This window comes from Astyanax mexicanus, chromosome 12 (genome assembly GCF_023375975.1).
Source record: "Astyanax mexicanus isolate ESR-SI-001 chromosome 12, AstMex3_surface, whole genome shotgun sequence".
Taxonomy (NCBI): Eukaryota; Metazoa; Chordata; class Actinopteri; order Characiformes; family Acestrorhamphidae; genus Astyanax; species Astyanax mexicanus.
The window spans coordinates 29,412,342-29,426,722 of record NC_064419.1 but is presented as its reverse complement, the minus strand read 5'-3'; the positions used below and the strand labels follow the sequence as shown (position 1 = coordinate 29,426,722).

Here is a 14,381-nt window from a genome sequence, read left to right as displayed (position 1 = left end):
TAAATCACAGAAGTTAAGACTAAACAAAAAACTAAACACAGCACACTAATAAAGGGTTCATGTGCATTCAGCCACCAACACTGCTGCACCAATCAGGAAACAGCATCATGTGCAGTCCTGTTACACAGCTGTTGTGTAAAATGCAGCAAGAGAAAATCAATGAAGCTTTATTTTTTAGCATTAGTCTCCAAAAGCTATCTAGCTGAGGGATGAGTTCGGTGATTTTTCAGTGCAGTAAAGGCCGGACTCCCTCAGACTTAAGGAGCTGCCTGCCGTGCTTAATGTGAATTCTGAGTTCACGTCTCTCTGGAGAGAGCTGCAGGGTCTGAGAGAAGAGCTGGAAGCTCGGGAAGAGACGAGTCCTCACAATATTGGGGTTAACAGCTCACCCTAAACGCTGTAAGATTCAGCGCTGAGAACACAGATCATATCCGCTTAGAAGAGCCTATATCCAACAGCCCGACTTAACCTAATGTGTCTTAAAGCAAAAGATATTTAACCTACACAGTAAGAGCAAGAATATTACTATTTACACGGATTAGAGAATTAAAAAGAACACAACAATTACAGCACCTTAATATACGCTATAAAAACACACATCTGTTTTGGAAAAAAAATGCTTCATATTAGCAGATTATTACTTAGCTACCATCTTTCTACTAATAAGAGGCTCAAATAAAGAAAGGACATCAGCAGTAGTACAGGCTGTAGCAGGCCTTTAATAAACTGAAAATCTTTTCATGATTTTTTACATTGTAAATATAATATTGAACACTATATTAAAGCTCTGCAGGAACACATACAGAATTATTTTTAAACAAAAAGTGTTAAACAAACCAGAATACGTTTTATAATTTAGATTCTTCTAAGTAGCACATTTATCTTTGAAGAGAGATTTACACACTCTTAGTATTTTAAGCTCAGTATCTTCATGAGAAGGAGTCACCTAGAATAGTTTTCTCAGCATTTTGAAGGATGGGTTTAGGTCAGGAGATGTGAAGAAGTGTGAAGTCCATTTTTTTTTGTTTACTGCATAATTCCACATGTGTCTCTTCATTGTGTTAATGTAATTAATATTACTCTACAATGTAGAAAATAAAATAAAGGAAAAAATCAAGAAAAAACACGTAATGAGAAGCTGTGTCCAAACTTTTGACTGGTACTGTAGATCAATATAATTAAATGCATTTGTTGTGTTGTTGCATCTATGGTAATACATTAATTGATTGCTTTGTTTAAAACATATTTTATTTAGGTGATTATCTAGGTCCAGAACTTTAGGTCATTATCTAGGTCCAGAACTTTAGATCATTATCTAGGTCCAGAACTTTAGGTACTTAATGTCTAGAACTCCACCGTCTATGTCCGAAATTCTACATGACATTAGCTATATCCTGATCCCTACATGATATATATCCAGAACATCCAGATGTTTTCTATGCCCAGAACTTTGTCAGATGTTATCTATGTCAAGAACTTCAACAGATGATACCTAGATCCAAAACTTTAGCTGAAGTCAACTATGTAACAAACCTTACCTAATGTTATATATGTCACAAACTTTAAAAGATGTTATCTAGATTGAGAACTTTACCTGATGATATCTAGGTCCAAACCTTTAGCTGATGTTAGCTATGTGACAAACTGTACATGACGACAGCTGTGTTCAGAACTTCTAGAACTTACATGTTGGCTCATCATACACTAAGTAGAACTCCACCTGAAATATACCAAACCTCAATACCCAATGACAGCTATGTCCCAAATTCTACATGCCATTAGCTATATCCTGGTCCCTACATGGTATACTGTACATCCAGAACTTTAGCTGATGTTTTCTAAGGCCAGAACTTTAACTGATGTTACCAGATGTTATCTAGTTCAAAAACTTTGACAGATGTAATTTGGTTGGAGAACTGGATAACGGATTATATCTAGGTCCAGAACTTTAGCTAAAGTTAACTCTGTTACAAGTTCTGAACTTGGCTGATGTTAGTCATATGCAAAACTTTAAGTGGACGGTTTCTAAGAACCTGATCAAAACCCCGTTCAGATTCGTCTTCTTCCATAACCTCGACAGCAACAAGCTCTTTTCCTTAACCCTGACCGCTAGCTATGTACCTGGGCTCTTCAACCAACCAACCTCATGACGTCACCAGTGCTGCACGGGCAAAAGTTTAGAGTAACATGAATACTCTAAAATATAAACATAAATATATTATAATTTAGTTTGTAAACATTTCATACAAAAAATCCCCCCCAAAATAAATTCCATTATATTTTAACCCATAGAAAATCTGTACAAACTGAAATGTTTCATGTCCACTTTAAGTTGATGTTAGTTATGGGCTGAACTGATGTTTTCCAGGTCCTGGACTTTGGCTGATGCAGAAACAGTAAAAATATATACTCTGACAAACAAACTGAGGGAAAATATCCTTGAAAAAGACGAGTTCTCATCAGCATCGACATATTACTACCATATGAAATGCAAACCTTTGTTACCAAATAGTGTTGAAGGCCAGTGTTTCTTTTATGATTTTATTTGATCATGCCACAAGTGTTATTTCATATCGGGTGCTACTTATTCAACAGAATGCTTACAGCGGTAAGGTGGTGAGTACAGGAGGTGGAGCTTACCGGTAGACTGTGTGCAGAACTCTATTGAGATCTCCTTCTTTTCTCTCTGCTCCAGGGGCAGCTGCCAGGGCATCTGGTGGGGTTTGGCCACTGCGCGCACCTTGTACACAGTCGCGGACTTCAGGTTGTAGAAGCGGTACCTGTAGCTGCCTGGCTTGACCACATCGTACTCCGCGTCGTTTAGGAAGATGGAGTGGCTGTAGTTGCTGTTGCTGGGCATCCAGGACAGCTCAGCAGACGTCTGGGTCACGTTGTCCACGCGTAGGCATTGTGGTGCCACCACAACGTCCTTCCCTACCAGCAGGGTGCAGCGCAGCGGGTCCGAGGGGCCGCGCTCCGTCATGCTCTGTACTGAAATGCGGTGAGCACATGTTGCTAGGTTTAGCTTCTCGATAAGTGACTTGGTGCGGGTGCCGAACGGAACGCTCATGCGCACCTCCTGGTCCACAAGGACGTTGTAGCCACTTATGGACCCCCAACCAGGCGGCACCACCGGAGAATCCCAGCTTATGATCACGCTCTTGGCTAGTTGCTTGATGAGAGTGATGCGGCGGGGGTAAGGCACTACGTCTTCTCCGATTTCGTCGATGCTAAGGTCAAGCGTGGCTGTACCGGAGCCGTTACTACAGGACCCCAGGGTTTCCCCAGATCCTAGAGTGTGGTGACCCAAGCCCAAGCCCATGCTTAGGCTCAAGCTAGGCCCCAGGCTGCTGACTCCACTGCTGCTGCTGGTTCCGGTGCCCGTGCAGGAGCCCAAAGCCTCCAGCTTCTCGGACAGCAGCGTGCTGAGTGTGCTGACGGCGCTGCTGCTGCCCAGAGAGGCCGGGCTGTGGTTGAGGTAGGACGAATCTTTCAGGCGCTCCGACAGAGTAGCTGAGAGAGGGTCCTCGTCCTGGAGGAAGTCCACAAAGTTGGAGGGGACGAGGCCCTGCTGGCCGTCCAACAGCTCCCCTGATGAGGAAAATAATAAGGGAAACAGAATATATATATAACTGAATATCATGTCTCATATCATGTATTTTGTTTACAAAGTAGTGTGTGCTAAAACTCCCTTTATAACTGCAGCACAAATAGATAGGGCTACACACATACAAATATATTTTTTCACATATGATATCAATTTATTATATTATATACACTGATTTTCAACTAGGAACTGAAGTATCATGACCTTTGCTGACTTTTAGCACATTGGTATCTAAAAAAAGCTGCTAATGACCAACAAGTTATTTTTGTAGGGCCTCCTGCTTTGAATGGAGGTGTGAGTTACTTCAACTTTACTCACAAGATAACACCTTACATCATATACAGATGTAGCTGGTGTCTTGAGAACCCAATTTTGGGTTTCACCTTGAAATAGATGTCAATTATTTTTCACACTTAATCAATAATGTTAATGAATGATTTATGATTTATCATTTGCAGTTAAAGACAGAACAGTATGCAAGTACTGCAGCAGGTTTAATGAATAAACCCAACAACACTCTTTTGCATGATCTCAAACAAGTCTTCTCAGAAATTAGGTCTATTGTCAAAATTTCCAATAGTGGGGGTTCTGTATTCAACTGGCAATCCACTTTGAGGGTTCTATACAGACATGGCAACCTATGACTAAATCTTTAGGGTATACTTCTGGGTCGTGTCAATGAGTTGCATCCATATTATAAATTCTCTGCAGATTAAACTTCTGTTTTGGAGACCTCACGAGAAATACTGTGCCTTTTTTTGTCTTGCGAGATCCCATAGCATAAGATCTCATCATACCCCTAGATGTAGATGTTATATACTGCATTCCCATTACTTTTGTCATGTAATACATACACAGTGTAATTTAACTGGCACCAGTCTCTACATTATTTTTTTTTTAATAAATGCAAAAAGATATTTTTCTATGATATCATCATATTTACTCTCCACCACATCAAATGTCAATAACTATTACGAATGCCAAATATCAAGTCACCAGGAGCTACTAAAAATCTTCTAGGCTAATCCAGATCTCTTGTAGCTGATGTAATACACACCTTCATAGAAGCCGTCCTCATCCATGGTCCCGTAAACATAGAGATACTTCCCGGCCACCAGGGGGAGCTCGGCCTCAGGATGTTCATTGGGGCCATCGTATGGGTTGTAACTGAGATACAGGGGAAATAGTTCTCATCAGGTGTTCAGAGTCCAGCAGATTTAACAAGTTTGAAAAATTAACATCTGAGGATACTCACTTATAGCGGGCGACACAGAGCCGGACTTTGCCTGTATACCTTGGTTTGGCACGGGGAGACAGATTGAGCTCTTTGTCCATCTGAAACAAAGAAAAAAATAATGGAACTGTCTCTACTGTCTGAGGAAGGCTTGACTGGTTTACGAAGCATTATGTTTAAGTTGTTTTGTAAGTGTTTATTTCATTATTTTAAAATGTTCTAAATTGTAGGTCAATGCTAAAGTCCTCTATCCAAACTATAAAGAAAGATATGGAATTATTTAGTTAACAAAAAAGTGATACAAAAAAATAACATTGTTTTATATTTTAGACAATAGATCTTAGATTCTGGCTGGATTTTCTCAGTCAGATTTATGAGGTAGAGTCACCAGGTTTGGCTTTCAGTTAACAGCTGTGTTGAACTTGTCAAGTGTTAATTACTTGAATGTCTTGTCTCTTAATGTGTTTGTCATGTCATGTCAGAGTTACCAGCCTCAGAACCACAAGTAAACAGTACCCCAGATAAGAGCCCTTAAATGCTTCACATAGTATTTTGGTTTGTTTAAAACTTTAAGATTAAGTTTACAACATGATTCTTTATGTGTTACTTCAAAAGCTGGATGACGTAAGCATTAATTAACAATGTAGAAAAAAAAATGAATAAGAAGGTGTGTTCAAACTTTTGATTGGTAATTTAAGCATTGGTGAAAAAAGGGGCAAAATGAATCAGAATTTGAGAAAAAATGTGTTCGGTATTTGGTCGTTGGCCAAATGTTTAATTTCATTCTTTTAGTGCATTCCTAGTATATGAGTATAGTATATTATACCACAGTTAGTTCCGACCCTGTAATGTGATTGGCTGAGAGGCGTTCTATGAGTGCCATTATCTGCCGGTAATGCACTGTAACAGAAGCTCTCCATGTATTACTCTGCCACATACAGGTAACCTAACTATTTTAACTTGCTTTAACTCAAAATTTTTTAATAAACAGCAATTATGGAACTGTATCATGATGTATAATCACAATAATACACTCCAGCCTTGTGCCTATGACTGCAGTACAGCAGTGCCAATATTACACATTATAGCACTTCCTTTCGTGTATTATTGCTTAAGTATACCACTGATAATACACTGTTGATTGTCTTAAAGAATATATTAATAGCATTTTCTACAGCAATATCTGCAAAAAAAACTTACTGATCAGAGAACGTGCACATCTGAGATGTAACTGAGCCACAGACCAGTGGAACTGTGTTCTCTGGAGTGATAGAGCTCCACTCAATACATTTGGCATGACTTAAAGCACCACATCTCAGCCAACATCAGTACCTTATCTCACTAATGCTCAATCTAATCCTCACTGCAATGTTCCGACATCTAGTGGAAAGTCTTCCCAGGAGAGTTGACACAGTTGCTGCAACAAAGGGGGACACACTTTCCATTAACACCCTGGATTTAAGGAGAAGCACTGGAGGAACAGGTGTCTACAGACTGTGCAGCGTGCACTGTCCAATGTCCAGTGTGCAGAGTGCAGTATGCCATTATGGGTGATTAAGCATGGCAGACTGGTGTGTGAGGGTGCCAATAACACCAGCAGGACACAGTCTGAACAGACAGATTGGACCATTCACACCCTAAACTCTCTTTCTCTCTCTTTCTCTCACACACAGCCAGACTTCTTCTTTATGAGGGGAATAAAAAATAGTTATTAACAAGGTTCCTATTGTGACTGTGATTATTAATTTAGTTAACAGATGGTATTTTTCAATATAGGATCTCAGCAAGCTCCATAAAAGCCGAGTGAGAGACTGAGAAGCCACTGGTGTTCACATCAGGTGTGTGTGTGTGTGTGTGTGTGTGGTCATGCAGCGCTTCTTCAAAATGGTCAAAAGTACATGGACACCACTTTCCTATTAACAGTGACGTATATTTAAGCATACATTTGTATATTGACGTATATTTAAGCATACATTTTTACACAGGGTTAGGTCAAGGCTGGACTTCAGCAATTCAAGCCAGAGAGCTACAGATCAGATTTGGGAAAGGAACTCTCTCCACGCAAACCTAGGTGCTTGTTAATGAGGCTGTTATCTTTGTACTAATTATTCTTTTTTCTGTAATAAATTTTCTTATATACAAAGAACAGTATCAGCGACTTATTTCATGCATCTACATGACATCACAGCTCAAGATACTACAACAGTAAGCGCAAGTCTTTGCAATTATCTTGTTACAGCACATAGTGAGGACAGCTGAGATCATCATCAAGGTCTCTCTCACACCTCCATTATGGGCAATTACATCACAAGCTGCATCCGTCCTTCCCTCAAGTAGTGACTTTTCCCTGCTACCATCTAGCAGAGGTGTAACGGAGCCTTCAATGAAATGCACAATGAAAACAGCTTCTTCCCCCAGGCCATCAGACTCCTCAACACACAAGGACTTGACTGAAAACACCCCTCAAACTTGCTTGGACATACATATCTACCTGAAGCAGCCCTGATGAGAGCCAGTTTCATCTTTTTGTTTTAGATAGTCTTTGCAACGGCACTTGAGGATACTTTCAAAGTTCCTGAAATTTTTCGAATTGGCTGATCTTCATTTTTTTAAGTATTTTTCTACTTAGTTGAGTAGTTCCTGCCATAATATTGATTTGAACATTACTCAAATTGAGCTATTCACTGAATACCAACTCTGATGCTCTCAAACACATTAAGAAAGCAAGAAATTAGCAAGCAAGCCATTAACTCCTGACAAAATCCTGAAGTTCAGGACAGCTGTAATTTGTGCTGGGTTGGTGCTGCGCAGTCATTTCTGTTCTGATGTTTGAAAGGTTATGTAAGCACATTGAACTTCATGTAGTCTGTATTGTATTGTTTTCTTGCCTGTTCACCGTGATCATAATTGTGATTCACAGTGTACCTACACACTTATGGAATCTGACAATAAAAGCATCTTGTCTTGGTTGGCAGTCGTACAGACAAGCTCAATAACTCAATAAGCCAAACTTTTAATGCTATTATTGTAAAGCAGTAGTGTCTACAAGCAACATGACTATAAAACAGTTATTAACTGAATGTGTAAGAGGCGGGTTAACAGCCAAATTGTGGGTGTATTTTTAAAGAACAGTCTATGTTCATCAGTCTATGGCTACATTCACATTACCAGGCTGAAGTGACTCAAATCAGATTTTTTGCTCAATGTGGCACAGATCAGATTTTTTCATGGCTGTGTAAACATGACAAATCCAATTTTTTTTTTTTATCAGATTTGAGTCACTTTTTATATGTGGTCCTAAATCGTATACGTATCCGATCCGTGGACATGCGATATGAATGTAAACAATCAAATCAGAATACTTTTTTTTTTTTTTTTGCATGCGCTACGTGCTTCTCTCTTATATCTACACATCTCTTGGTGCTGCAAAAACAACAAAAGCAAGACACCTGGCCTTTTATTACTTCCTCAACCTGAGCATATACTTAAGATCAGCTGTTTACTCTCAACTCCAGCAAACGATGCTCCACATATAAGTTGCTAATGCATCCATTTCCCTGTATAAAGCTAAGAGTCGTCTCTCAAATATGTGTTTTTTGTTGTTGGTGAAGAAAGTGATGTTTATACACGTATCAATGTGCACATGTGAGGCATATCAGGGACAGAGATTACACACAGATACAGCTCGTTTACATTTGTGAATGTGAACTGTCAAGACAGTCAAATCGGATCTGAGCAAAAAATCTAATTTGAGCAATGTGGCTTGTAATATGAACGGAGCCAACGTTCAGTTTTTGTTAGCGACATTAGCCTAGCATCTCTCATTCTAAACCAAACAAGCAAACCTAAGTAACCAAACATGACTGATCACGGGTCAGTGATAAATCAAGTATATTTGACTATTCCTTTAAACAAAACAGTCAGAGTGATTAACTTCTCTAATGGTTCATTTGCTTCGCACCAGAGTTCAAAGTTCCAGGCTGACTGACTGATGAATGTATTGATCTCTTACAGCAGCAGCAATGACTGGCCGGACCTCGGAGAGGTAGGTCCGGCGAGGGCTGGAGGGCGTGCTCCGGGAGAGGAAGCTGGGTTTAACAGACAGAAGCTCTGTCTTCTCCCCACCACTCATCTGCAGAGGTCGGATGAACTCCGAAATTTTGCTCAGGGAACTTTCATTACCTGTAACACAACACACACACAGATAAAAGAAAAACATATTCATTGGATAGATACATTTAGTGCTGTTAGTACAGCAATGTCTTAAACTATTCAGCACAATTTAATTTTAAACCCTTTTAACTCCAGCTTTCGGCAGTTTCCAATCCTCACTCTAACTCAGTCAGTTTGCACTGTCTCTCATATAATTACTGAATAATAAGCCTTAAAAAGTAATAAGTCTGGGGATTTAGGGGGTTAAGTAGGTAAATGGTACGTTTATACTGTTTCAGTCTATAAGCTATTCACGCTATTTATGCAAATCACACCTGAGAAGACTTGAAACTTTAAATACTTCTGACTCTTAATTTTATATAAACCCTGCAATGGACTGGCACACTATCCAGGGTATTGCTGCCTTGTATTCAATAATCGGAGGTAGTCTCTGGACCCACTGTGACTTAATTAGGCAGAAGCAGAACTAACAGTAGCTTGACTTTGCATTCTGCTAACAGGTGAATTAAATTGCCCATGCTAATGATACACAACATTTAGAAGCAAATAAGTTCTAACCGTAGTGTTAACATGCTAGTATTAGCATCTAGCAAAGTAAGAAGCTTTTAATGAATGACTGACATTTAGAAGCTAACTGTTATTGTGCTCAAAGCCCCATCTCAAAATATCTCCTAGAAACAGTAAAATATGTCATAATATTTACATTACGACTTGTCATTCAATACATAAACATGATCCAAAAAATATGTTACTTTTACTTAGTAGGGATATTTTTCCAATGGATTTTTTGTTTTCCTGATGGCACGGGCATATTCCAAGAGGACAATGCCAGGTTTCATGGGGCTGGAATTGTGAAAGAGTGGTTCAGGAGCATGAGATCACCTTTTTTACACATAAATTGTTCATCACAGAGTCCAGAGCTTAAGCCCATAAAGAATCTTTGGGATGTGCTGGAGAAGGCTTTGTGCAGCGTGTGTGAACTTTTTTTTTTGGTGGCGACTTTTTTTTTTGGCCAGGCAGTGTAGTATCTAGAGATGCTCCAAAATAAAACATCTGGCAAAAGGTGGAAGGCTTCACTAAACACTGTCTGTGAGCTGACTGCATCATCGAAAACATTATTGTTGATCATAGTGTGGCGGTATATCGGAAAATTTAGAACCAATATGCATTTTTCTTATACCACCATACGGCTAGAGGCGCTGCGGAGCACTGTGTATAATAGCACCTACAAAAAACCACAGTAGCAGAGCTTGCTAGCTAATGCTAACCAGTTAGCATAACAAGCTAACAGAGCTCGGTGGAACCTCACACTGTCCTGCCTGGAGAAACATGAGAACTATAGCCCTGTTTAAATATTTAAATAACATAGCTTAAAGCATATTATTAATGCACACTGAATTGAATTAAACTGAATTGGATTTAATGTATTTGTTAACTGGAGTACTAAGGGAATTGTGATAAACTGATAAACGGCTGCTTAAATACCTCATACTTCTAATGGCTTTAATAATACTATATTGTAATTTTATATTAAACTTGTGACTAACTTGTGCAATAGAACATTTGAGAAATATCTATTTTGAAAACTTACATTTTGAGTATTTTAGGTCTATTTATATATATTTATGGAAATAAAATATTTAGCTAGTTTTGTAAAGGAAGTCGTGTTTAATTTGTTGGTGCATCTCATTTTAAGGTCTATTGTTTACATTCTTTAGCTGTTTTTCTGCTAATAAAGTCTGATTTCTTCATATATTGTGTAATATTGTGTAAATGAATCAGAGCCTTAAATAAAAAGCCTAAGTGTTTTATATGTACTCCTAACAGTACAGTAAGTACAGTAAGTCAAAAACCTATATTTAAGCCCAGTCATGCAAAAAATATAAATAAATAATAATAAAAAATAGATTGATATACTGTGAAACCGTCAAAATCTTGCAAAATACTGTGATATGCATTTTTGGTGATACCACCCAGCACCATTTGATCGAATCCCAAAAGTGCTTTTTTGCCCAAAACTATTTGTGCATTCCTAATACCATCATATTTTTGCTATAAAATCATCTTAAAGTGACAATAATATTTTTTGGAATATATCATCCCCAAAGAATCAGTTATCATGAAAGGGCTAGAAACAGTAGTGTTTGAGGAGACTTGCTGTTGTTAGCATTAATCACACATGACCATGTTATAAACAATGTGGGCTGTAATGATGGGGCCCATTTGGAAAGACCAACTGGTTCTCAGTAACAACACATGTACAAACACACTCAAAGAAACCCACCTAACCACTTTCCACTCATGTGAAGCCCACATAAAAATGATGGCTGGGGTGATCTACAGCTCACATGCAGCCCCTCCAGACAATTCCAGTCTACCAGCCAATTCTTTCAATGTTAATATAGGCACTGTCCATTAAGTGGCATGGCTTTCTGAAAGCTGTGAGTAATTATGTAAGATGAACAGACTTTTGCTAGTATGTTCCACCCTCAAGGAACTCTATATATAAGAAGTGATATACCACACCATACTCAGAAACTGCTGACACCTTCATATTTTCACCAGCATCTGCAATTTCCTGGGGAACAACACAGGTAGTCCATCTCAGAGGGGATTCACTAATATCTGTGACAGCTGACAATGACGAGCGGCCCTCCTGCTCCTGCAATTCATGTATTTCCGTACATGCAGTCTACAGCCTAGTCCATCCTCGGCTCCATTTATCTCCACAGCTAATCATCCATACATCTGGCCTGTCTCCAGCTTAAGGTCAGCGTGAGCGTCACGCGTGTAGAGCAGCGTGCCGTGGGAGGTAATAACCACAGTAGGTAAATGAGGCTGACGTGGAATAGGGGAAACGGCGGTGGAACGGACTGATTGATAGGTTCATTATGGAGTGCAGACTCTATTTTCCATCTTTCCTTTTCCCCAGCCTCCGCTGGGGAACAGACAAGCCTCACATTTCCTCAGTACTGCCTTCGCTTTCTTCAAGAGAAATAAGACAGCCCTTTAAAAACTGGAGGAATGAGAGAGATACAGGCTATACAGATATTGTATAGCTTAAAATGACTATTTTGTTCAATGAGATGCAGTCAAATTATAGACATCTACACTCATTAGAAACACCTAAAGGGCCTTCCTTCAGACAAGGATCAGTAGTATCCCCAACTGAAAGGTACAACGACAATAAAATGCTTTCTTAAACCTTTAATTGTAGCTCCACTTACCACTGTAGCCCTTCTAAACTAAATGTAGATATAGTACTATGAAAACTAATACTAATAAAAACTAAAATTATGTTGTGTTGTTTTCTGCATTTGTGGCAGACTTTCCAGTCATAAAGCAGTCTGAAGTAGACTATTTAAATGGCTTACAGCTTAGTTAGCCTCAGAGATATCAAATAATTTTGGATATCAGATATGTTGATATGAAAATGTAAATGATAAGATGTAAAATATCAACATACAAAGCATTTCTCTGGGTAAAGATGTTTTGGTGTTGGTTTAATAAAATGGTAAAAGCAGACATGAGGAAGTTTCTTTGTAAGGTGATGGAAATATTATATATATATATATATATATATATATATATATATATATATATATATATATTATTGTGGTGTCCCACTATTCCCTGATCTTTATATTATATATTGTATATGTTTATTATTGCTGGGGTCGTTATCTATTTTGATGGATCAGCTGTCACTAGGGCTGCAACGATTAGTCAATATAATTGCCAGTGTCGATAAATTAAATGTATCGATTACAAATTTCATTGATGACTAATCGTTTATTTGTTGCATTACTGCATTAAACACAGTAATGGGGACAAAATCAAAATGAAAGATGGGTAAAGGCTCACTTACACCGTCTACACTCAACTCTGTCTGTGTCTCCAAAAGTGCCCAAACACAACATATTTACTTATATTTACAACATATGTACTAAATACCAGTACTTTACACATTTAAACAACATCTAGACCTTTAACAGTCATTTAAATCTCATGTTAAGTTGCTTCTATTGTTTTTAAAGATGGAGGACATGACAGAAATAATCGTTGACTAATCGACTAATCAAAAAAAAAAATCAACAGTTTAGTCCACTACCAAGACAATCATTAGTTGCAGCCTTAGCTGTCACACTGGCATTTTTAACACAAGATAAACAAAGATGGCTCCCTCCTTGTTGCCAATAAGGTGGATATATTAAAATATGATTAAGGTAAAAGCAACGAATGGCTGTGGCATCGTCAGGTATCAAACTGGTAACCTCCTGATGACATTCCTGATTTTGATTATTATGAATAGGCAATCTGAAATCTGCACTGACAAATATGTATCCACCAACGTTTCCGCTGTAGCTCATCAGCAGGTATCAGTGTTGGTGTATGTGTATGTTTGCGCGTGTGGTACTCACTCTTGCTTGTAGGTGCAGCCAGGCCATTGAGGAGCTGGGAGAGCGAGGGAGTTTTGGTGGGAGAGCCAGGCGAGTCGCCCCCCGACAGCTGGCTGGAGCCCAGGATGTCAAACTTTCCGGCCTGAAGCCTGAATTTCTCCAGTTCCTTGGAGAGAAGATTAAACTGCTCACTCTGCGACCGGCATCTCTCCTCCAGCTCCCTCACTTTAGCCTGCAGAGAGAGAGAGAGGGAGAGAGAAGGAGAGATAGAGAGAGAGGGATTTTACACTTCTTGTATGAATAAACTGGTCTGGATTTTCCCAAAAGCATCTTAGCACAAAGATGATTCTTTAATGGTTGAGCGAGCATAACACTGAACACTCTCTCTACCAGTTACAATGATCTTAACACTAAGATGCTTTAGGAAAATGAGGACCTGCGTGTGTTGAGAAATGCTAAGCTGCTTACTTATCAAAAGTTCTACAGTTCAGGCAGCACCTACCGATGTTCTATGGAGGATTTACAGACAAAATAAACTTCTCAAAGAGAAAGCAATTACAAATCTACAATTTAAATATATTTATTTATAAAATAAATATTTTAACGTCCCAACAGACATACCAACAATAGGACTTGATAAATGACAAATTACTCCTTGCTTATTACAACTTATTTGGTCTTTTCACATATTTGGCCTAACAGCAATGATGTGGCATTTCTTGACATTGGCATTTCTCTTTTTTTGGCAGAATAATTAAATAATAATAAAACAAATACTTATTTAATTAGTTTAGTTTAGTTTAGTTTGTCTGAAAATTCCTCTTCAGCAACATAACAAAGAGAAAAGTGTCTATACTTTTACACTTCACAATAATCTAGGGATCTAATAATCATTAAAGTAAAAGCTAATGGATTGGAAATTCTCTATAATGAGATAAAGTCCTATCAGTGTCACTGCGGCCTCTAG

General features: G+C 38.6%; 1 protein-coding gene across 13 annotated transcripts in view; it reads right to left on the bottom strand.

Annotated features, from left to right (window-relative positions):
- rimbp2b (RIMS binding protein 2b) overlaps positions 1-14,381 on the bottom strand; it is a 155,069-nt gene that overhangs the window by 45,864 nt on the left and 94,824 nt on the right. For all 13 annotated transcript variants that reach the window (XM_049485760.1, XM_049485753.1, XM_049485755.1 and 10 more), the window contains 5 exons: positions 13,436-13,646; positions 8,854-9,023; positions 4,863-4,942; positions 4,665-4,774; positions 2,641-3,591 (listed from right to left, as the gene is read on the bottom strand). In XM_049485760.1, coding sequence (XP_049341717.1) covers positions 2,641-3,591; positions 4,665-4,774; positions 4,863-4,942; positions 8,854-9,023; positions 13,436-13,646 — 1,522 coding nt within the window. The remainder of the gene's footprint in view (positions 1-2,640; positions 3,592-4,664; positions 4,775-4,862; positions 4,943-8,853; positions 9,024-13,435; positions 13,647-14,381) is intronic.